Genomic DNA, 25694 nt, shown 5'->3' with positions numbered 1-25694 from the left:
TTCTGAGGCTGGTAACTCTAATGAACTTATCCTCTGCAGCAGAGGTAACTTTGGGTCTTCCATTCCTGTGGCGGTCCTCATGAGAGCCAGTTTCATCATAGCGCTTGATATTTTTTTGCGACTGCACTTGAAGAAACTTTCAAAGTTCTTGAAATGTTTCATATTGACTGACATTTATGTCTTAAAGTAATGATAGACTGTCATTTCTCTTTGCTTATTTGAGCTGTTCTTGCCATAATATGGACTTGGTCTTTTACCAAATAGGCCTATCTTCTGTATACCTATCCTACCTTGTCACAACACTACTGATTGGCTCAAAAGCATTAAGAAGTAAAGAAATTCCACAAATTAACTTTTAAGAAGGCATACCTGTTAATTGAAATGCATTCCAGGTGACTACCTCATGAAGCTGATTGAGAGAATGCCAAGAGTGGGCAAAGCTATCTTCAAGGCAAAGGGTGGCTATTTGAAGAATCTCAAATATAAAATATATTTTGATTTGTTTAACATTTTTCTTTGGTTACTACGTTATTCCATATGTTTTTTCATACTTTTGATGTCAAATGAGTGGATTTGGCTATTTCAGCCACACCCGTTGCTGACAGGTGTATAAAATTGAGCACATAGCCATGCAATCTCCATAGACAAACATTGGCAGTAGAATGGCCTTACTGAAGAGCTCAGTGACTTTCAATGTGGCAACGTCATAGGATGCCACCTTTACAACAAGTCAGTTCATCAAATTTCTGCCCTGCTAGAGCTGCCCCGGTCAACTGTAAGTGCTGTTATTGTGAAGTAAAAACATCTGAGCAACAACTGCTCAGCCACAAAGTGGTAGGCCACACAAGCTCACAGAACTGGACCACCGTGCTGTAGCGCGTAAAAATCGCCTGTCCTCAGTTGCAACACTCACTACCGAGTTCCAAACTGCCTCTGGAAGCAACGTCAGCACAAGAACTGTTCATCAGGAGCTTCATGAAATTGGTTTCCATGGCTGAGAAGCCACAAACAAGCCTAAGATCACTGCGTTCTCTGGAGTGATGTATCATGCTTTACCATCTGGCAGTCCGATGGACGAATCTGGATTTGGCGGATAACAGGAGAACGCTACCTGCCCGAATGCATAGTGCCAACTGTAAAGTTTGGTGGAGGAGGAATAATGGTCTGGGGCTGTTTTTCATGGTTCTGGCTAGGCCCCTTAGTTCCAGTTAAGGGAAATCTTTACGCTACAACATAAAATGACCTTCTAGATGATCATGTGCTTCCAACTTTGTGGCAACAGTTTGGGCAAGGCCCTTTCCTGTTTCAGCATGACAATGCCCCCGTGCACAATGCAAGGTCCATACAGAAATGGTTTGTCGAGATCGGTGTGGAAGAACTTGACTGGCCTGCACAGAGCCCTGACCTCAACCCCATCGAACACCATTGGGTTGAATTGGAACGCCGACTGCGAGCCAGGCCTAATCGCCCAACATCGGAGCTCGACCTCACTAATGCTCTTGTGGCTGAATGAAAGCAAGTCCCAGCAGCAATGTTCCAACATCTAGTGGAAAGCATTCCCAGAAGAGTGAAGGCTGTTTATAGCAGCAAAGGGGGAACCAACTCCATATTAATGTCCATGATTTTGGAATTAGATGTTTGACTAGCAGGTGTCCACATACTTTTGGTCATGTAGTGTATCATTCAACTTTTAATCCGGCTTCAACCTATGATTGGGCGAGGCACGCTGCAATCTTAGTTTAAACTCAATTTGACCATGTCAACGTGGTTGCATTTAGTTATCTGTATGTAAGTGACTTGAGCTGTCACACATCAGTCAGGCAAAATGATCATCAGAAAGAGTTGAACATTCTTGAGTGGATGAATGGGTGAACCGATGGATGGATTGGATTACATGCAAGCGAGGGTGAAAAGGTGGGTTTTTAGAAGGGCATGGAAGATGGTCTCTGAATTACAGCTGTATAGTATGCACTAAGGGCCAGTTCGAAGCCTAAAATCTCATTTGAAAGTGCTTTTTTGGCAACAGCAAAAAAAGTTAATTACTGTATGTGGGTACTGAGGAACTGTCCAAGGTACTACTGCCTAATGCCCACTAGGTGGCAATCAACAAATATGGAACAGACCATGCACACAGTCCACAAACTAAAGACAAGTTAGGATTTAAACTGAACATTTTGTACAATGCATATTTTATGAGTCTGTCTCAGTTGTGTTTGAAAGATCGTACAAGTGCCACTGCAATGAAACGGCTACATTTGAACTTTTGTGTGACACTTGGAGTTTTCAAGACAACTGGGAACTCGGGAAAAAAAACGAGGTCAAATCATAACGTCCGTGATCGTCAGGTCGGAAATCCGGAGCTCTAGAAAGATGCCCGTGTTTCTGACTTAGAATTCCGACTTGGATGATCATTCAAAACTATTTCCAGGTTTCTTGAAAGCACTGTAGTCGGAGATTTCCGAGTTTCCATTTGTTTTGAACGCGGCAAGAGCTGTTTGGTTCCGCCTTTGTCCTGCCCACATGGAGAGACGTCACGAAACAACACAAAGTACGACCAAATATATTTATAACTAACCCAAGACAGCTTATTTGTGTGGTTTACAGTGGGAGCAAATGCAGTATAGTGGGCAGAACACGCAAGGAGGTGGGCAAAGCCAAGCACGAGCTAGCGAGATCCTATTGGCGCGTTGCAGCAAGTATTTGCATATTTTCGTTAGGGAACGCCTCCTCTGAAGTGCGCATGTGCACAAACTCAATTCGACGTTGCACTCCTTCTAAACAACGCCATTTTTAAAACTTTGGCAAAGCATCAAGTCTATAAAACTCAGTGCACTGTTTTCGTAACATATTATAGTTTTGGGAACATAAATGTATTGAGAGCAGATGTTTCATTGATGAAAAAATTAGCAGAATGTCGGCCCAGTTTCACCTAGTTCCATATTCTCCCATTACCCGCGACTGTACTTCCTCTCACTGCCATCTTTGGTGGTGAGAAAACGAACGCTTCAGCTTTATAGCCCCTGTCTGGGTTTCTCCTTCTGTCAGTGGGTACAACACGGAAGAAGGTCTTCGCTGCAATAATTTGACACTTCTGCTTGTTCACTTCGAATAACTACATGTCTATTCTTCCTCAAGAAGAATTGGTCAAGAAATGGGAAAGGTCAGACACGTTTCTCCTCTCAATTTGACATAATAAAATGGCTATATGTAAACTGTATTTCGCAGCGAAAAGGAGCACGCGCTGCTCCTCCTCACCTGTGTCAAATGTCATTTGATTAGAACACCACAGACAGGTGTGACAACTAGCTACTGTAGCTCACATAATTTGCTAGCGAAACAGTCCACCCGGTGGTAGCTACAATTACAGTGCTTTCTAGCTAGTTAGTTTAAATAAAGCCAGACATTACAGTATAAAAAGTAAGGGTCTCAAGTTCATATTCAACCAGCCAAGAGGCAGAACAGTTGTCTGGCTTGTGGAGTAGTGGCGGTCAGTGCCATTTAAGATGAGGGAGGACGGGGGTTTTTTCATGAGCATGGCCTTATTTCTATTACAGCATATTGGATGACTGTCATTCATATTCCATTCACCCAGTTTAATGTAACAGCGATAGGTTTAGGCTACTACATGATACTCAAATTTTCCCTATACTCATCATGAGGTTGCTTCCGTTTAAGAAACGTTTTTCAACAGAATCAGCAGAATGAATACACCCCTGATCACGCATAAACACACAGCCACGTTGTATTACTTCTCGCTTCCATGCGCTCTCCTCATCCCTTCGCGTGTGGACAATTGTGCCATCTGGTTTGCTTAATATAAGGAATTTGAAATGATTTTTACTTTTGATACTTAAGTAAATTTATGCAATTACATTTACTTTTGATACTTAAGTATATTTAAAATCAAATACTTAGACTTTTACTCAAGTAGTATTTTACTGGGTCACTTTTACTTGAGTCATTTCCTATTAAGGTATCTTTACTTTTACTAAAGTATGACAATTGGGTACTTTTTCCACAACTGTTAGTGCATTTTTTCCCCTGCTTTACAATCCCCATTTTGGTTTTATTATAGAATTTCTTCCATATAGCCAAATTTCCTCATCTGCTTCCCCTATCAAGGTGTTTTTGTACTTCCCTTATGCACCACGCTTTTCTGCCTGCTTACTATACAGTCCACTCTATCCTGCCCTCTATCCATAGTGACAATAGTGGTAGCTGGATTGTTTGTCCAGATCTGCAATAGGCTAACTAGCAATCATACCACACACAAAATCATTCAAAGCTGCTCCAATTTTCTATATAAATCCACAAGAACAGAGGAATACAGTGCCTTGCAAAAGTATTCATCCCCCTTGGCGTTTTTCCTATTTTGTTGCATTACAACCTGTAATTTAAATTGATTTTTATTTGGATTTCATGTAATGGACATACACAAAATAGTCCAAATTGGTGAAGTGAAATGAAAAAAATAACCCCTTTGCTATGAAGCCCCTAAATAAGATCTGGTCCAACCAATTACCTTCAGAAGTCCACCTGTGTGCAATCTAAGTGTCACATGATCTGTCACATGATCTCAGTATGTATACACCTGTTCTGAAAGGCCCCAGAGTCTGCAACACCACTAAGCAAGCGGCACCACCAAGCAAGCGGCACCATGAAGACCAAGCTCTCCAAACAGGTCAGGGACAAAGTTGTGGAGAAGTACAGATTTGAGTTATAAAAAAATATCTGCAACTTTGAACATCCCACAGAGCACCATTAAATCCATTATTAAAAAATGGAAAGAATATGGCACCACAACAAACCTGCCAAGAGAGGGCCGCCCACCAAAACTCACGGACCAGGCTAGGAGGGCATTAATCAGAGAGGCAACAAAGAGAGCAAAGATAACCCTGAAGGAGCTGCAAAGCTCCACAGCGGAGATTGGAGTATCTGTCCATAGGACCACTTTAAGCCGTACTGTGAGAAGGTGAGTTGAAGGAGTCAGCCGCAGGAGGGTAAATCACAGAACACAGAGTTTATTCCGTAATACACAGTTACGCTGGATAGCGTCAACAACACAGTGCGTAAACAGAAGCACTGGAACACAATAAATGCACACGGGGAAAATAACCCCGGCAATACAAGATACAGGTAGCTCAACCGAGCTACACTCATCTCACTTAAAACAATCACCCACACAGACAGGGAAGCAGAGGGAACACTTATACAATGACTAATGATGGGATAAGAACCAGGTGTGTGTGATTGACAAGACAAGACAAATGGAATGATGAAAAATGGAGCGGCAGTGGCTAGTAAGCTGGTGACGACGAACGCTGAAACCTGCCCGAACAAGAAGGGGAGGCAGCCTCGGCGGAAGTCGTGACACGTACACTCCACAGAGCTGGGCTTTACGAAAGAGTGGCCAGAAAAAAGCCATTGCTTAAAGAAAAAAAATAAGCAAACACGTTTGGTGTTCGCCAAAAGGTATGTGGGAGACTCCCCAAACATATGGAAGAAGGTACTCTGGTCAGATGAGACTAAAATAGAGCTTTTTGGCCATCAAGGAAAACGCTACATCTGGTGCAAACCCAACACCTCTCATCACCCCGAGAACACCATCCCGACAGTGAAGCATGGTGGTGGCAGCATCATGCTGTGGGGATGTTTTTCATCGGCAGGGACTGGGAAACTGGTCAGAATTGAAGGAATGATGTATGGCGCTAAATACAGGGAAATTCTTGAGGGAAACCTGTTTCAGTCTTCCAGAGATTTGAGACTGGGACGGAGGTTCACCTTCCAGCAGGACAATAACCCTAAGCATACTGCTATAGCAACACTCAAGTGGTTTAAGGGGAAACATTTAAATGTCTTGGAATGGCCTAGTCAAAGCCCAGACCTCAATCCAATTGAGAATCTGTGGTATGACTTAAAGATTGCTGTACACCAGCGGAACCCATCCAACTTGAAGGAGCTGGAGCAGTTTTGCCTTGAAGAATGGGCAAAAATCCCAGTGGCTAGATGTGCCAAGCTTATAGAGACATACCTCAAGAGACTTGTAGCTATAATTGCTGCAAAAGGTGGCTCTACAAAGTATTAACTTTGGGGGGGTGAATAGTTATGCACGCTCAAGTTTTCCGTTTTTTTGTCTTATTTCTTGTTTGTTTCACCCCCAAAAATATTTTGCATCTTCAAAGTGGTAGGCAAACGATGTAAACCCCCAAAAAAATCCATTTTAATTCCAGGTTGTAAGGAAACAAAATAGGAAAAATGCCAAGGGGGTGAATACTTTCGCAAGCCACTGTAGCTGATAGGCAGCGGAGAGGCCAGGTGCATCATTGCGCATGAAAGAATACTTAAGACACGCAGCTCAAAAAGCTCCCTACTGATCTTGTTTAGGCCATACAAATGTAATTTACTATATAACGGATGCCCCTCTTTACATTTCTCAAAATAGAAAAAAAGCAAACATAAAACAATGACTAATTTAATTCATATGAAACTATTTTTTTCATGCTGAAACAGTCCATTTTCAATGTTTTTCCCAAAAAACCTTCCTAATTAAATGTTGACTGCAAAGTAGGCCTACCTGGCAGAATGATATCATTATTATTTGTATCAATGGGGTGCACATTTGTTTTGCATACTCTGTCCATCATATGTGCAGTACAGAAACCTGACAGTAACGCCGCTAGCCTAACAAAAATGTACTGTGACTAAAACTCAGTTGGGACATACTTTCAATGGTGCTCTCCAACAGCTGACACTAATATAGTGGATTGGGGGGGGTACCCTAACTGTGACTCAAACCCTGGTCCCTGGTCCCTGTCATTCCAAAACCATTATACTGTCACAATCCTCGCTATATGAGCCATGATGAGGGTGGCAGATAGGCTAGCGGTTAAGAGCGTTGAGCCAGTAACTGAAAAGTCGCTGGTTCGAATCCCCAAGCCAACTAGGTGAAAAGTCTGTCGATGTGCCCTTGAGCAAGGCACTTAACCCTAATTGCTCCTGTAAGTCGCTCTAGATAAGAGCGTTTGCTAAATGACTAAAATGTAAATGTAAAATGTAATGATACAATTCCTATCAAGTGGAGTAACCGTATTGGCACGATCCCATAGGGTGTTTTCCTTTCTCTTACAAAACATCAAACATTTTAATTACATTCATAGATTGTCAAGCCAAGCCTTTGGTACTGAGTAGGGAGGGATCTATTTTCTGTTTGTCGAGATTTACATAATCAATTTGATTGTAGTGTTGAAAACGTAAACCACGATGAAGTCGGTAATCGGTATGCAGTTATGCATTACTTATTGGTTGTGTGTGGTGCAATGGCACAGAAACTTGTTGGTGGAAAACGTTGCATATGTTTTATATAATTAAGTAATAAGGCACGAGGGGGTGTGGATATGGCCAATATATCATGGCTAAGGGCTGTTCTTACGCATGATGCAACACAGTGTGCCTGCATATAGCCCTTAGCCGTGGATAAGAGCGTAAATGACTAAAATGTAAAATGTATATTGGGCATATACCACAAACCCCCAAGGTGCCTTATTGCTATTATAAATTGGTTACCAACGTAATTAGAACAGTAAAAAATAATTTCAGCTAATCAGCATTCAGGGCTCGAACCACCCAGTTTACAATTATAAATATAGCATCAAAATGTTGAAAATCTGATTTCCCCCTAGCTGATGATCATTGTCTGCAGCCGTCTCTGATCGTAGTGTAATGAGACAGGCAGGGAGAGTGAGCTCGTCAGTGGTGGTCAGCAAACCCTCAACCTTCTGGCCCGTAGCCCTGCGTGGCATCGACTGTGCCACAGAACCATGCTGAAGTGGTCAATTCGATATCCACGTTTACTCATTTTGCCATGAGGCAGAGACACATCTTTGCAGTTTTAAAGCTAATTTCCTGCAATTCAACACATTTTGCCATGACGTATGCAACATGAATGATATCTGAGTGAGAGTGATTAACAACATCAATGGGGGCCCCCTGGAGGTCAGGGCCCCTGGGCATGTGCCCGGTCGGTATTAGGCAATGATAGCTGGCTAGAATAACTTAGCAATCTAAAAATTGTTAGCTGACATGGCTAATTGAGTGACTGTCAGTAACTGACAGAACAAGAGAAAAACCGCTGATGCACAACCAAATTTCGAATTTGCACCTTGTGTATTCTACTATTCAACAGTAAGTTGAGACCCAGACTGAGTTCCAAAAAAATAAATAAAGAACGCTCTTTTTTTTTGCAGGACAAAGGGAGGGTCATGTGAAAATGCGTCCGAGGGCCTAAGCGACCACTTATGCTTGGAGCCAGCCCTGCACAAGTTGGTGTTTTGAACCCTATGAACTGTGCGCATGGGATACCACATAACCACATAACCATATGAAAGGTCTGAATGTAGGCATAGTTATCCTTGTTCAATACTGGATAGCCCTGGTGAGGTGCAGGTAGGGTTGTCGTGGGAGAACAGTAGGAAGTTACCCTATGACACCAGCAGAGGGACACAGCAACTGGGCAGGTGAGGTGAGACCTTTCTGCAAGAGAATTTTCCTGCCAACAGTAACCCTGGAATGCTGCCAGTATAGGCTACCTCTCTCAGCCATTGATTTGTGAATCTATTGTGACCGTCACTGATAATGGTATCATGTCCCTTTTCCCAGCGCCGCATCCTTCGTGGATTTGTGTCTAACAGTAGAGATGTAGAAGCCAAGCTGATGGTGTATGGGGACCAGTGCTGTAGAATGCCTCATTACTAGTAGAAGTCTTCATCCACTGTTGGCCGGTCCAAATTTGCTCCCTACCTCTCCCCCTTGGCCCTAACCCTTTGTTGTTTTTTCTCACCCTCTCTCCTCTCTCTCTCCTAGTGAACAGGCCAGCCTGAGGCAGCAGGTGGTGGAGGAGGACACAGAGGATTGGCAGAGAAGTCCAGACTTCACCGGGCTGGAGAGGGTTGGAGGAGTGGACCTGTCGTTCATCAAAGGAGATGATGTCAACGCCTGTGCCCAGCTAGTGGTACTCAGCTACCCAGACCTAGAGGTAAGGCACTGACTCAAACCATTTCTATGCTAATGCTAACCATGGGCTGTATCTTAATGCTATAAATTGGTTTCCTTTTCTCCTCTGCCTCATAAGCACTGCTTGAGCATACTGGATGAAAGAAAGATGGTGTTCTTTTTGTGTTTCACCTGTATAGCTCTTCTGTATTAGTGTGGATCAAGGAAAGGAGACAAGGAAAGGAAGTGACTTGAAGGTATTGACATACAGGCCATGTCTGTTCAGTCATCCTAGCAGTTTGTGACCATGAGTCTTGCCTCAACTTTTCATTGCCTCTATTTTTCATTCTTAACCGTTCCACTCCCTCTATTGGACCCGACCCTAATTCTCCATCAAGGGCTGTCAACACATTCTGTAACACAACCCATCATAATTAATAATATTTGCCAGCTTGTTTTGTTGATACATGGACCAATTTTGTTGTAATGTTATTATACTAAGGCTAATTAAATGTTCCCCAGTCAGAGCAGACACAATAATTTACCCAGAGTCTCTCCCATAGTTTTTTATTGGATTTATTCACATCATAAGCCCAAACAATTTCAGTATAGCCAAGAGACACAATTAGTTTTGACAAATTGTCTGCTTGAAGTTAAAATAATGTTGAATATCCAAGGATGAATATCTGAGTAATTTTCTGAATTACAGTAATTTGTGTGACATTCACATGACAATTAACATAGAAGATTGTAAAATACTAAATGAAAATTCTGACAATGACAGGCATTTTTGCAGTATTACAACCACTCCTCCTCAATCATGCGCAGGTCAGCAGCTTTTTCATGACGAACTCGATCCAGTAGACGGCCCTGTCCAGTGGCTTCATGGGATGGTCTCTGTGCAGTCTGGAGAGCCTCTGCATGTTGGACTTGTAGGCCCCATTGTGGAGAACGTCCTGCAAGCCCTGAAGAAAGATCCCTCTATTAAAACTGCCGATGTCTAAATCCTTGGCGGCTCCTCTCTCTTCCAGCCGGAGAAGATTGTGAAATTGTCTCGGAACAGTGGCAAACCCAACACCATGGTAAATGGCCTCCTGGACACCATTTGTAACCCCATGTGACACAAAAGCTCTGATCTTGTCATGACCAAGGTGGTCAGACTGAGGCAGCCATTTTACCAGGAGGGTATTGTTAGCCATAATGGAGGGCTTGTCGCTAACATGTTTCCACATGACTTTCTGAGGCATCTGGGAAAAGGCAGAAGCAATTTCAGTGGATACATCCCTCGTAAGCCTAAGGATCCTAACTACATTATAACGACCCCATGTTCTCCAGAGCTCTGAACAAACTCTTCTAGCTCTGTGGAGAGCGGTTGAGCAGGCTTACAGTAGAAGCCACCAATGTGTACAATGTTTGGCATAGTTGGACATGGAGACTCGAAAACAAAATCTGAGCGAATCAACCATAGGTCAGCTGAACGGAGCGATGTGTAATAATATCTCGGCCAAAGTATTTATCACAAAGCTCATCATAGTATAGATCGAACTCTACAATTTCCTGGTAAACCATAATACCATAAAACATATTTCTGAGCCTCTGTAAGAAATTCATATCCTCCGATAAACCTGATCTAAAAACTGAAACAAATGACAATGGTGAGGGAGAAATAGCAAAATGGGCTATACCAGCTGTGGTCTAACGAGTGCTGTTAACTAAAGGCAATCTAATAAAATGCGCCAGTAAGACTCCCCGACCCCATGCAGGATCTGTGAGCACAATGTCATACCTCGCTTCCACAAGGCTTTTCATTTGTTCTTTATCCTCAACCATTGCTCTTACCGTACCACACATACTTTCTTGAATCTTTGAAAGTATATCAACATGAGCATTTTGTTCTCTGAAGAATTTCATAAGAAATGTATCCTCTCTGTGTATTTGAAGGATTGTTTGCACAAGTGATATAATGGAATTTTATCATGCCCGCCTATTGTTGGGATGCTTATCAAGGTGTAGAGTAGGGATGGGCAACTGTAGATTCAGATAATTTTCTATTTATCAGAGCCATTAGGTTTTGTACCAGAATCAGTACGGCTTTAAAGTGATAGTTCTGTGAAATTATATACAGTGGGGAATACAAGTATTTAGTCAGCCACCAATTGTGCAAGTTCTCCCACTTAAAAAGATGAGAGAGGCCTGTAATTTTCATCATAGGTACACGTCAACTATGACAGACAAAATGAGAAAAAATAATCCAGAAAATCACATTGTAGGATTTTTTATGAATTTATTTGCAAATGATGGTGGAAAATAAGTATTTGGTCAATAACAAAAGTTTCTCAATACTTTGTTATATACCCTTTGTTGGCAATGACACAGGTCAAACGTTTTCTGTAAGTCTTCACAAGGTTTTCACACACTGTTGCTGGTATTTTGGCCCATTCCTCCATGCAGATCTCCTCTAGAGCAGTGATGTTTTGGGGCTGTCGCTGGGCAACACAGACTTTCAACTCCCTCCAAAGATTTTCTATGGGGTTGAGATCTGGAGACTGGCTAGGCCACTCCAGGACCTTGAAATGCTTCTTACGAAGCCACTCCTTCATTGCCCGGGCGGTGTGTTTGGGATCATTGTCATGCTGAAAGACCCAGCCACGTTTCATCTTCAATGCCCTTGCTGATGGAAGGAGGTTTTCACTCAAAATCTCACGATACATGGCCCCATTCATTCTTTCCTTTACACGGATCAGTCGTCCTGGTCCCTTTGCAGAAAAACAGCCCCAAAGCATGATGTTTCCACCCCCATGCTTCACAGTAGGTATGGTGTTCTTTGGATGCAACTCAGCATTCTTTGTCCTCCAAACACGACGAGTTGAGTTTTGACCAAAAAGTTCTATTTTGGTTTCATCTGATCATATGACATTCTCCCAATCCTCTTCTGGATCATCCAATTGCTCCCACAGTTGATTTCTTCAAACCAAGCTGCTTACCTATTGCAGATTCAGTCTTCCCAGCCTGGTGCAGGTCTACAATTTTGTTTCTGGTGTCCTTTGACAGCTCTTTGGTCTTGGCCATAGTGGAGTTTGGAGTGTGACTGTTTGAGGTTGTGGACAGGTGTCTTTTATACTGATAACAAGTTCAAACAGGTGCCATTAATACAGGTAACGAGTGGAGGACAGAGGAGCCTCTTAAAGAAGAAGTTACAGGTCTGTGAGAGCCAGAAATCTTGCTTGTTTGTAGGTGACCAAATACTTATTTTCCACCATAATTTGCAAATATATTCATTAAAAATCCTACAATGTGATTTTCTGGAATTTTTTTTCTCAATTTGTCTGTCATAGTTGATGTGTACCTATGATGAAAATTACAGACCTCTCTCATCTTTTTAAGTGGGAGAACTTGCACAATTGGTGGCTGACTAAATACTTTTTTTCCCCACTGTATTTAGATTTTAAAAAAAGGAAAACCCGCACACTGAAAAAAAACAGGCGACAGGCTTATTTATTTTTCATATTTGCAGTGAAACGATCGTAAGCACTTAAGTCAAGGTCGGTCACCTGACGTTTTTCAGGGTGCGGTATATACTCTTGTTTTTTAATGCTAGTTTCTGCCAAAACCAGCACCTGGACCTAGACACACTGCTGTGCACAATAGTTTCTCTTTCTTTGTTTATATATTTGTATATACAGTGAGGTTCAAAAGTATTTGGACAGTGACATATGTATTGTTGTTTTGGCTCTGTACTCCAGCACTTTGGAATGAAATTATACAATGACTATAAGGTAAGTGCAGACTGACTGTCAGCTTTAATTTGAGGGTATTTTCATCCATATCGGGGGAACTGTTTAGAAATATCAGCACTTTTTGTACGTAGTCCCCCCATTTTAGGGAACGATTAATGAATGAATCGTGAATAAAGATGAAAGTTACATTGGCATAAATATCATACACCCCCCCAAAAAAATGCTAACCTCCCCTGTTATTGATGATGGTGAGAGGTTAGCATGTCTTGGGGGTATGATATATGTGCGTCTGTAACTTTCTCACTCATCATTATTCACGATTCATTCATAATTATCCGTAATCATGGTAACATCCACATGAATGTAGAAGTGTTCAGAAACATTTTCTATTCTTATTTACAATAAAAGTGACTCCAAAATGACACAATACATTATTTACCAATCATTTCTATTGGCCACAAAATATTCTGAAACATAACCAAAACAAACTGAAAATGCATCCAACAAGTTTGTAGAGTCACAAGATTGCCTTCAGAAAGTATTCACACCCTTTGACTTTTTCCACATTTTATTGTGTTACAGCCTGAATTTAAAATGGATTAAATGTAGATTTTTTTTACTGGCCTAAATACAATACCCCATAATGTCAAAGTGGAATTATGTTTTTAGAAATGTTTACAAATTAATAAAAAATGTAAAGCTGAAATGTCTTGAGTCAATAAGTATTCAACCCCTTTGTTATGGCAACCATATTAAATATTTTCAAGCATAGTGGTGGCTGCATCATGTTATGGGTATGCTTGTAATCGTTAAGGACTGGGGAGTTTTTCAGAAACAAAAAAGAAACGGAATGGAACTAAGCACAGACAAAATCCTAGAGGAAAACCTGGTTCAGTCTGCTTTCCACCAGACACTGAGAGATGAATTCATCTTTCAGCAGGACAAAAACCTAAAACACATAGCCAAATCTACACTGGAGTTGCTTACCAAGAAGACAGTGAATGTTCCTGAGTGACTGAGTCACAATTTTGACTTAAATCTACTTGAAAATCTATGGCAAGACCTGAAAATGGTTGTTTAGAAATGATCATCAACCAAGTTGACAGAGCTTGAAGAATTTTGAAAAGAGTAATGGACAAATGTTGCACAATCCAGGTGTGGAAAGCTCTTAGAGACTTACCTAGAAAGACTCACAGCTGTAATTGCTGCCAAAGGTGCTTCTACAAAGTATTGGGTGTCAATACTTAAGGAAATTAGATATTTTTGTATTTCATTTTAAATACATTTGCAAACATTTCTAAAAACATATTTTCACTTTGTAATTACGGGGTATTGTGTGTAGATGGGTGAGAAAAAAATACATATTTAATCTATTTTGAATTCAGGCTGTAGCACAACAAAATGTGGAATAAGTTTAGGAGTATGAATACTTTCTGAAGGCAATGTATTAGATATAACACGGGCACACATTTATGCCGGTGTTCTCTGTTGTCTGTTCCCTGTGCCCACTACCAGCTGCTGTATGAGGACAGTCAGATGGTGACCCTAACCGCCCCCTACATCTCAGGGTTCCTGGCCTTCAGGGAGACCCCCTATCTGCTGGAGGCCCTGCAGCGCCTGGAGACGACCCAGCCCAGCCTGCTACCTCAGGTCAGGGCCTGGCCACACACACAACCTGGCTTATCATTGGCATTGGAGATGTTGCAGTTTAACTGACTTAGTTACTGTTATACTCCGAGAACCCGAATGTCTCAATTTTGTTGAAACTAAATATCACTCTGAAATGTCTCAGACTAATGTCTAACTTTTGTTGAGACTAAAGGTTAGTATAATTTCATAGAAAATTAGTACAATTTCATAGAAAATTAGTACAATTTCATTGAAAAATAGTACAATTTCATTGATGTTGTCGGTTTGCTGTGTCCAACTGTTTAACTGTTCACCTCGGAGCGATACGTCTCAATGTGTTAATACCTTTCTTTTCAGCTATCCTATCCCCTCTATCTTCCTCTCCCACGATGTGACTCCAGTCAGCTTTATCATCCATTCCTTCCCACTCTCCTGTGTTAGTCACAGCCCACACAAATCACTCATTCCCACCTCAAGTCGGGTCCCTGTCCACACACACACACACGCAAAACACCTCTCCCACGCAAAACACGCACACACACTCTGCCTAACTCACACACACTACCCTCATGGATTTATCACTGACATTTACCCATGGGCACTGACAGACCAGTACCTGCTGTTTTATGTACAGCTCCTACAATGATTTCTTCATGACTTATGATTCACAGAAGAAATATGCCTGTACAACCACCTTGGCACTGTAAGAATTCACTGAATGGGCGGTTGGCATAGTTCAATACATCCATCCAATAAAATCTCACTAAGTTTTGTGAAAACTCTCCTTTAGTTAGCCTGTAATGAAGAAAGACCTCATGCTAAGTACAAGGGACAGCAGAGAGCTGCTTTGAGACTTGCTCATCTCTCACGTTGCTTCTTTCTGTATCTGCCCCCAATAGGTGGTCTTGGTGGATGGGAATGGTCTGTTCCACTACAGAGGTGAGTAGTGGAACAGGCTACATACTGTCTACTAATAGCATTTACTACTAACAGTAGCCTGCTATATACGTGCATTCTCAACCAGCCTGTTAAATAGGATAACGTATGAGAATTGAGACTTAAGCTGGTTGTGACGGTCACGTCCCATACTATACATATGGGGTTGTCTTTTTTCCAGAGTTTGGCCTGGCGTGTCACCTGGGAGTTCTGTCAGGGCTTCCTTGTATAGGTGTGGCCAAGAACCTCCTGCAGGTACAGGGTGTGGAGAAGAACGAGGAACACCAGTCACAAGTGAGAGCTCCACCACTCACATTTCACACTACTAGAGACCAAAATGCTGAACGGATAAACACATTTTTGAGGAGGGGGGAATTGCATTGAATCAAATTACTAATTTCCATTGATTGAATGCCCGTAAGGGCGGGGTGTCGCTAGTTATATTTAATTCGTTTTTAGTTTTTACAATAATCAACTAGTTAACACATTCTGATGGATAGCACTCAACTGAGATCTCAACTGGCATTGGACTACTGAACTGTAGCCCACCTACAGTATGGCTGCATTTGAACAAATGTCTGATCTCCAATGTCAAGCTTTTGTCAAGGTTTTCTTCTCCTCCTCTTCTGTTGTTGACAGACTTCACTTACCATCCTCGGTGGTATGGTCCCTTTTCCTGTGGCTGTATTATGTAGTAGAGAACAAGAAACCTTGACTGAAAAAAGCAAAATAATTATAGGCCTAAGGTTTTAGTGTTCATTTAATCTTCATGAATCATTTATGTGGGATCTTGTCTACCTTTGTGCTCAATTTTTCACTCTTAGTCGTACTGTAGCTGTAATGAAATTGGAGTACAGAGAGCTCAATGCATTATTCATCATTCTATTGTGATCACATTTTTTTAAGGTAGTGTGTTTTCTTGCCTGGATCTATTGTAATGTTTTATTGTGGGATGTTACAGTTTCTCTCCCTAGTGTTTCTGTGGCTTGAACAGTAATTATACAAGTCGAGCAAAAACCTGTTGGTGAAAACCGTAAACCAGCTCTTATTGAAGAGAATACTGGTGGGAGAAGTCTCCAGTAAATATATTTTTTAAAGCAATTTGGCAGCAATTCGTATTATGCAAATGTTCCCTTTGTTTCGTTGTGGAAAATTTCAATCCAAAGTCACAAATAATTACATTTTAAGGAAATTAATTGCATGCTTCAGGCTTGCAACAAGGCAGTGCAATAGTGGGATGGTTTGGTGTCTGTAATGACTGATGGAGGGGTGATAGTAATGACAGAGGTAAAGGAGGTAAGGGATTTGGAATGAGAGAGAGGGAGACCGACAGACAGACATGGCACTAATATGACTAATGTGACCACAATGCTAACAGATTTCCATAGTAAAAGGCCATGGGAGTTTAGCGCAGTACCCAGAACACACGCCACCAGCAATCAACTGCCAAACGGCTCCACACCCTAAAAACTAAATTACCAGGCAGTAACCGCAGCTCAAACGGTCCCCACGACGCACATCTATGTTAGCGTAGCGCACTAATCTTACATAACACTTTGTGAAAAAACCTCGATGTCCCTCAGCTCTGCTTTAGCTCTAACGGCTGTTCTGTTTAGACTCAGATTAGGTTTCCACTGGCACTGTTTATGACCAGAGAAACAGGTTGCGGCTCCCAAGTTAATTAGATCTCTCTCAGGCGACTCTTAACGTCTCACAGACGATAGCGATAGCATAAGCCTCGCTAACCAAACTACTGTAGCCACGGTGTGGATTGCAGTGGCTGAGATTTCTGAGCTGTTGATACAATATCTGTCAGTTAGCTACTGTTAGCTAAAGCGTTTGCTCTTGGCTTTCATTAAGGTATCAGGTAGCTTTTAGCCATCCAGATACATTTCCCTCTGGCTTTTAGCTAGCGACGCTCCAGTTATTTTAAATGAAACATTAGAACACCTCTTATCTTGATTTTGATACTTGGCGTCAGGATCTGTTTTCAAACGATGACTCACTACGGATTGTAGAATGATAGATGTGACCTCCCTGACTTTAATATTGCTTAGATACTAGCGTAGCGTTAAACCTTCATGTGTGTAATTGTTTTTGCTCATTAATCACATCAATGCAACATGAGTCATATTTGTTCCTCCGACTGCTCTCACCTGAAATTAGATTAGGGGAATATGTGTTCATACATCAAGAGTAAAGGAGATGTCAATCCAATGTGTCTCTAGGGTTTCGAAATGTCCAAGTGTTTCGTAACATTGCGATGACGCCCAAGAGGTTTACTGTTGGACAATCAATTCAAATCCAATCCAAATGTCAATTTAAACATCGCAATGCAATTTACTTGAATTGTTCATGGGATTTAAACATGAAGGCGTTTATAGAAGTTCCTGTAATCATGGAGCCTCTGTTGTCACGGTGACATCACATTTCTGTCTCCCTGTTACCCCCTGTGTCTTATTATGGGCTAAAGGTTTGTATGGACATGCCACTGGTCTTCTCCCATTGTGTGTGTGTGTGCACGTGTACATATGTGTGTGTTATGCGTCACTGCAACACATTCAGGTGTACAGGCCATCAGTGGTTCTATTGTGTGTATTGCCAGGGAGTGACTCACTGAGGCCTGTTGAATGAGAGTGCTAGATGGATAGAGGCTTCAGTCCATTCACACGGCAGCTGCTGCACCCGTCTGCTGCTCTGTGGCTGAAATTCCTCTCTCTTGTTCGCTTCTTTCTTTTGCTCCGCTCGGTTTCCCAGCTCTCTCTCACTCCTTTCACTCCTTCTTCTCTCTTTTACTCTCTCTGCAACTGCCGTCTCTCGATATCCCATCATTATCTTTCCCTCTCCCTGTTCTCCCAGACCTGCACTCTTTCTCCCTCCTCCTCTTCCTCTCTGGCACTGAGTCAAACCACTGTGTTATTGATGGTTGGCCTGTCTCATGTCCTACTGCCCAGGGCGGCTGACACAGACACACTGGTCTCCTAGACACCACCAGATGGGCCCTACCTGTCCTGTATTATAATTAGTTATAGTGAAATGGTTTGGACATCAATGCTTTCATTAGTTCAAACCCTCATCATCTCCAATGAGACACCTGTTACAGCATCAGACTTGGCAACAGGGATGAGGATGGTTCGTTTTGATCAGAATGTTTCTCAAGCTGATTACAGGATATGAGAGCTCAGTGTATCATCCAATATGTGCATCATCCAATATGTGAAATATCCGATTTTTAGCTTTCAAGTTTAAGGTCGAGTGAAGACGGGATTGTGCGGTGTTTCTCGGACCGATGACTCACGCTATCCTATGCACTTCAAATGAGATATACACTACATGACCAAAGGTATGTGGACACCTGCTCGCCGAAAATCTCATTCCAAATTCATGGGCATTAATATGGAGTTGATCCCCCTTTGCTGCTATAACAGTCTCCACTCTTCTGGGAAGGCTTTCCACTTGATGTTGGAACATTGCTGCAGGGATTTGCTTCCATTCAGCCACAAGAGTATTAGTGAGGTCGGGCACTGATGTTGGGCGATTAGGCTGGCTCGCAGTCGGCATTCCAATTCATCCTGAAGGTGTTCGATGGGGTTGAGGTCAGGGCTCTGTGCAGGCCAGTCAAGTTCTTCCACACCAATCTCAACAAAACATTTCTGTATGGACCTTGCTTTGTGCACAGGGGCATTGTCATGCTGAAACAGGAAAAGGCCTTCCCCAATCTGTTGCCACGAAGTCGGAAGCAAAGAATTGTCTAGAATGTCATTGTTTGCTGTAGCGTTAACATTTCCCTTCACTGGAACTAAGGAGCCTGAACCATGAAAAACAGCCCCAGACCATTATTCCTCCTCCACCAAACTTTACTGCCAGATGGTAAAGCGTGATTCATCACTCCAGAGAATGAGTTTCCACTGCTCCAGAGTCCAATGGTGGCGAGCTTTACACCACTCCAGCCGACGCTTGGCATTGCACATAGTGATCTTAGGCTTGTGTGTGGCTGCTCGGCCATGGGAACCCATTTCATGATGCTCCCGACCAACAGTTATTGTGCTGACGTTGCTTCCAGAGGCAGTTTGGAACTCTGTAGTGAGTGTTGCAACCGAGGACAGAGACGATTTTTACAAGCTTCAGCACTCGGCGGTCCCGTTCTGTGAGCTTGTGTGGCCTACCACTTCGCAGCTGAGCCATTGTTGCTCCTAGACGTTTCCACTTCACAATAACAGCACTAACAGTTGAGCGGGGCAGCTCTAGCAGGGCAGAAATTTGACTAACTGACTTTTTGGAAAGGTGGCATCCTATGACAGTGCCACGTTGAAAGTCAATGAGCTCTTCAGTAAGGCCATTCTACTGCTCGACTTTATACACTTGTCAGCAACGGGTGTGGCTAAAATAGCCGAATTCACTAATTCGAAGGGGTGTCCACATACTTTTGTGTATATAGTATATTACCAAGGAGGGAACAGGACAGCTACTAGCATGTTGCCTTGTGAGAAAGACAGGAACATGGCTGACAGGGCTGTGAAGAACATGTCAGGGTCTCATCCTCCCCTCGAAGAAAAGAGAGACCGAGGAGATGGGAGAGAGAAAGACAGACGGATAGGCTATTGCAAGAAAAATATACACACGCACAGACAGACAGACAGACAGAGAGAAAGTCAGACAGCCACAGATGGACGGACAAACAGACTGACTGAAAGTCTAGTAGTGTGCATGAAGGATGTTCTGACTCCACTCCTCCTCCTCAGATTGCCTCATTGCAGAAGGGAGGAGACAGCTTCCCTCTGACTACCGACTCAGGAAAAGTGCTGGGGAGGGTAAGACTCACACACACATTCACTGTTTGCACACGAACACATAATCAGTAGTTCTAAACATACATTCACTCCTCTGTCTGTCGCTCTCTTTCTCCTCTCTCTCTCTCTCCATCCCTTTTCGCCCTCTTTCTTTCTAGGCCCTGCGTAGTTCTGACAGCAGTACCAAACCAGTGTATGTTTCAGTGGGCCACAAGATCAGCCTGGACACGGCCCTGCGCCTCACACACTCCTGCTGCCGCTACCGTGTCCCAGAGCCTATCAGACAGGTACACACACACACACAGAGTCAACACACACACACACACACACATAAACACATTACCACACATACACAAACACATGCACACACGCATACGAAAGAGCCACTCAGTCACCAGATTAGTAGTCAGTCCGATCAATGAAAGCCAACTGAGAAAAACCCTGTCAAATGTCAAATGGCTGGGAGGAACATAGCAAATCAATACGGGACACCATGGGAAGTTAATCTGTCTGTCTATGCTTCTCTCATAGAGAGTATAGAGGTCGCACTTGCCACAAAGCCTGTTGTAGCATGGGCAGCGCCATTGAAGTTTATAAATGGCTCTCTTTCTAACTTTATGCTCATCTCCACCTGCGGTCTGTTAGTGTTATTCTGCATTCCTACCACTAGACTGTGCTGTTACCTTAGAGATAAGTGTGGTGGCATAACTCATCTGCCTTACACACCGTGCTGCTGTCAAAACCAGCCCTGCACTGCACCCAGTGCTCTCTCTCACACACACACACACGCACATAAACACGCTCGCTCACTCACTCACTTTCTCTCTCACTGTCTCATTCTCTCTCTCTTTCTCTTTCTCTCTCTTTCTCTCTCTCGCTGTGTCTCGCTCTCTCCAACCCCTCTCTCTGTCTCTCGCTGTCTTTTTTCTTCACCTGCACACACACACGCACACACATCTACCTCCTCTCTCTCTCTCTCTCTCTCTCTCTCTCTCTACACCTCTCTCTCTCTCTCTCTCTACTCCTCTCTCTCTCTCTCTCTCTCTCTCTCTCTCTCTCTACACCTCTCTCTCTCTCTCTCTCTACACCTCTCTCTCTCTCTCTCTCTCTACTCCTCTCTCTCTCTCTCTCTCTCTCTCTCTCTCTCTCTCTCTCTACACCTCTCTCTACACCTCTCTCTCTCTCTCTCTCTCTCTACACCTCTCTCTCTCTCTCTCTCTCTCTCTACACCTCTCTCTACTCCTCTCTCTCTCTTTCTCCAGACGGTCGTCAAGGTTGACCCTCGACAAACCGTACGGCTGCCAGCCAGCACTCAAACACGTGCACACACACACACACACACACACACACACACACACACTGATGATAGCTCGGAGCCAGCAACGACAGGTTGCCAAATTTTCTCGTGCCGTGGAAACAACAATATGCTCCTGCTCCTCAGCGTTTTAATTGCGGTTTACTGTTGGGACCCAAACACAGGAGCAGGTGGCGGAGGGTTGCCAAATAAGGGCACAGGCATCGTTTATGCTTTCAGGAAGAGGGACAAATTGGAGCGTGTATGTTAATTTGGTGTTTTGGGACACCGGAAGTAGGGATTTGGTTTGACAGGTTCGGATAAGTAGCTGGGTATGTAGACTGCACATGTTAGATGGGTTGGGGACCATACTGTAGCAAAGTGATTTTAACTAGGTTGCAGCAGCACCTGTTCAGAGTGTAAACGTAAACCCCTAGCCTCTTTTTCCATTCCCCTTCTCCTCTCCTATCTTTTCCTGTCCTTTCCACTTCTCTTCTCTCATCTTCTCCTCTTTTCTTTCCTCTCCTCCATTCTCCTCCCATCCCCTCTTTCATCTAATTTCCTCCCCTTTACCTTTCCTCACCTCTCTTATTCCTCTCTTCTACTCCTCCCCTTCTCACTGTACCTAAACCTGAGAAAAAGAAAATCCCTCAGTCTGTCTGATCTCGACAGTTAAAAGAGAGAGATGAAAGAGAAAGATGACATCATGGTTGGAGTCTGCAGTGAAGAGTTGGTGGTGTAGAGGGCTGAAGGCAGTGAAGGCACTGCAGCAGAGTCTGTATGCACAGTGTGTTGAGTGCGGAGGAACACACGCTTTTACACTAACATAATCAAGCTCTCCATCTCACCCACTCACGCTCATATACACTTTTAAACTCTCATAGACTCACTGTAACAAATACACTCATTCATATCAATATTATGCACACTCACTTGCTCATACACTCATTCACGCACACATATTCTTGTCAGTCACTGAGAAAGCATGAGACAGCGTTGCCCATTGCAGACATTCAACCTTTTCCATGAGTAAACAGTCTTAGAGCCCTTAGAGGAAGATTGACAAGTGTGTGTCAATAACACACACACACACACTCCCCTCCTCCTTTCCTAATAAGGCCACAAACAAAGCTAATGGACAGTAGGAGTCCTTTCACCTAATGATGAGAGAGGCCAGGCAGGCCCTACAATGCTTAACACCGCACCATTCACACACAGTGGACCCTGTGTGTGTGTGTGTGTGTGTGTGTGTGTGTGTGTGTGTTCATGCGTGTGTGCGCGTGTCGCCCTTGTGTGTGTGTCTACGGCCACATCCGCTTGGCTGCTAATTATCTCCGGACAGCAGAAATCCATACTAACTGACAGGAAGACATGAACTTGTTAATAGACAACAAGGAACTAAAACTAAAGCCATAACAGTAGTGTACTATACTACCTACACTCTCTTTCCTTTAGGGAGGAAGGAGGACTCACCAGTGTAGTTGATGACTGCAGCTGAGGAACATCGCCAGTCTTGTGGCACTGACCATTGCCAGTCAGTTATGGCTAGTAGTAGTAATCAATTCAATTTAGTAAAGCTTTATTGTACCCAAAGGGGTGAATTGTTGACAAGACAAAGCACAATGATGTGTCCAGTGTCGCACAGTCCTGCAGACAGGGTAACGACGTTAGAAGGATAGACTGGTGAAAAACGACTAAAACGAACAATGCCTTGCTTCTGTAGTGAAATAGTCGTTCTATTCAACAGTAAATATGTACCGAAAGGCAATATTTCTTAGGTAAAATTTTACCTCAGAGTATAAATGTCATGATTCTGGTAGGAGTCCGCAACTACAGTAGGCACTCCACTCTGGGTGGCTGTTCTAGTGCTACCCTATCTCCATGCCTATATCCTCCATGGCACCACTGGTTGGATATCTGCTCTGCTCATCACACCTGCCCTGTAACACTGTGTTTCCTCCAGCCCTGAGAGCCCTGAGCTGAGACAAGCATCCATTACCCTGCTCTGCATCTGAATCAACAGGAAATGCTAAAGCAGCGCTGCTGCTCCCCAGGTTGTTGCCGTAACAAATGGAATTTCAATGTGAGTGATTGTTGCAGGTAGCGTTAGCAGTAGGCCGTGGTGGGTCTTTGTAGACGGAGGTAAAGGGATGCTGATGGTAGTTTTGTGTGCCGGTGTCCCCGCTGAGACTCTTGCTTCTGTGTTTGTTTAAAGGGAAGGCTTTTATCTGTTTTGTGGGCATCTCTCTTCCTACTGCAGCAGCTACACACACAGACTGCTTACAGAAACTCATGCCTATTGTGTCTCTCTCACTCCTTTTGTTAATGTGTTTGTGTGGGAGCGTATGCCTGTCATATTTCTCACCATCTGTCTGTCTCTCTTTCCCTCTTTCTCTCACTCTCCCTCTTTCCTTCCCTCTTTCTCTCTCCCTTTCTTTTTCTCTCCCCCCTCCAATCTCTCGCTGTCCTTCCCTCACTCTCTCTCCCACCCCCTCTCTTCCCCCTCTCCTCTCCTTTGAATAATTCAACCCCACAGAGCTTTGTGTTTCTGTCTGTTGACACTGACACATTAACAGCATCCACCCACCCAAACAAACCCAAACGCATTCAGTCTACTGCAGACCTGGGTTCAAACACTATTTGAAATCTCTCAAATACTTTCAGCATTTGTTTGAAGCCTGCCTGGAGTGTCAGATGGGCGGGAATTATTTTCTTGGACTATTCTATTGGTCCATTGAGCCAGGCAAGCTCAATCAAGCCCAGCTTTGAAATGATTTCAAATAGCATTTGAACCCAGGTCTTGTATCCAGTACATTGCATCTCCTCTCCTCTATGGAAACAAATGACAGTGCAGACGCAGAAAACACACAATGCAGGAGAGAGGCGAGACACTAACTATGAGGAATTACACCAGCAGAGTCATCACACTAACTTCTGTCCTCTTCCTGCTGTGTTATCATAGAGGCTGGATGGGGATTGAGTGCGACAAATGTATCTCACTTAAGGTGGTTAGTGTGGTTAGTGCATGCCGTGTGTTCTACTGTAGCAGGTGATCAAGTTATATGGTCAGATTTCTTGACAAAGGCTCGGAGATGTGACTCAACATTTGACTATTTACTTGAGTGCATCGTGCCCAAGTGCACCGTGTGTCCAGCTACCGTCTTATCAGGTATTTGAACTAGCCTACACACCGCACAACGTGCATTTTATCCCTGAGCAAATATCACCAGTTATTAATATTTTGTCATATGTGTGAAATATTGTGGAAATAGTTCATATTCATAATGTTGCAGAAAAATAAGTTACTTTGAACGAATTCACTCTGCAGGTGTGCTTTCCCCTAGTTTCCATGGGAACTTTCTTTCCGTCAGTGGAGGTGATACTACAGTAACGTTAAACGGTGCTGCTTGTCGAAGCCCTCAGGTTTTCTAAATGTTAATATATTTCTGTTTGACATTTTCAGCTTGAACCAGAGACCCAGTCCCACTGGAGGAGTAAAGTGAGGGAGAGGGATGGAGGGAGAGGGATGGAGGGAGAGGGATGGAGGGAGAGGGATGGAGGGATGAAGGGAGAGGGATGGAGGGAGAGAGATGAAGAGAGAGGGATGGAGGGAGAGAGATGGAGGGAGAGGGATGGAGGGAGAGGGATGAAGAGAGAGGGATGGAGGGAGAGGGATGGAGGGAGAGGGATGGAGGGAGAGAGATGGAGGGAGAGGGATGAAGAGAGAGGGATGGAGGGAGAGGGATGGAGGGATGAAGGGAGAGGGATGGAGGGAGAGAGATGGAGGGAGAGGGATGGAGGGATGAAGGGAGAGGGATGAAGGGAGAGGGATGAAGAGAGAGGGATGGAGGGAGAGGGATGGAGGGAGAGGGATGAAGAGAGAGGGATGGAGGGAGAGGGATGGAGGGAGAGGGATGAAGGGAGAGGGATGAAGGGAGAGGGATGGAGGGAGAGAGATGGAGGGAGATGGATGAAGGGAGAGGAATGAAGGGAGAGGGGTGGAGGGAGAGGGACGAAGGGAGAGGGACGAAGGGAGAGGGATGAAGAGAGCGGGATGGAGGGAGAGGGATGGAGGGAGAGGGATGAAGAGAGAGAGATGGAGGGAGAGGGATGGAGGGAGAGGGATGAAGGGAGAGGGATGGAGGGAGAGGGATGAAGGGAGAGGGGTGGAGGGAGAGGGATGAAGGGAGAGGGGTGGAGGGAGGGAGAGGGATGAAGAGAGGGATGGAGGGAGAGAGATGGAGGGAGAGGGATGAAGGGAGATGGATGAAGGGAGAGGGACGAGGGAGAGGGACGAAGAGAGAGGGACGAAGGGAGAGG

The 25694-nt window shown here is 43.7% G+C and overlaps 2 protein-coding genes across 3 annotated transcripts in view; one reads left to right on the top strand and one right to left on the bottom strand.

The window, feature by feature from the left end:
• The first annotated feature begins 2783 nt into the window (after positions 1-2783).
• Positions 2784-25694, top strand: part of LOC311130939 (endonuclease V-like) — a 40628-nt gene continuing 17717 nt past the window's right edge. The window contains exons 1-7 of one of the 2 annotated variants that reach the window (XM_084163755.1): positions 2784-3160; positions 8860-9031; positions 14241-14375; positions 15254-15293; positions 15472-15584; positions 20033-20101; positions 20239-20367. In XM_084163755.1, the coding sequence (XP_084019881.1) occupies positions 3117-3160; positions 8860-9031; positions 14241-14375; positions 15254-15293; positions 15472-15584; positions 20033-20101; positions 20239-20367 (702 nt within the window). In that variant the 5' untranslated portion in view covers positions 2784-3116. The remainder of the gene's footprint in view (positions 3161-8859; positions 9032-14240; positions 14376-15253; positions 15294-15471; positions 15585-20032; positions 20102-20238; positions 20368-25694) is intronic. The other variant, XM_084163756.1, reaches the window with a different exon arrangement.
• Positions 9807-10818, bottom strand: LOC311130319 (UDP-glucuronosyltransferase 2C1-like; the record flags this gene model as incomplete). The annotated part of the gene is made up of 3 exons (XM_084163051.1): positions 9807-10041; positions 10299-10461; positions 10743-10818. The coding sequence occupies 3 exons, from the start codon at positions 10816-10818 to the stop codon at positions 9807-9809; spliced, it is 474 nt and encodes a 157-aa protein (XP_084019177.1).

The sequence above is a fragment of the Coregonus lavaretus genome (genome assembly GCF_964263955.1).
Source record: "Coregonus lavaretus genome assembly, chromosome: 6".
Taxonomy (NCBI): domain Eukaryota; kingdom Metazoa; phylum Chordata; class Actinopteri; order Salmoniformes; family Salmonidae; genus Coregonus; species Coregonus lavaretus.
This window is presented reverse-complemented; position numbering and strand designations above follow the sequence as displayed.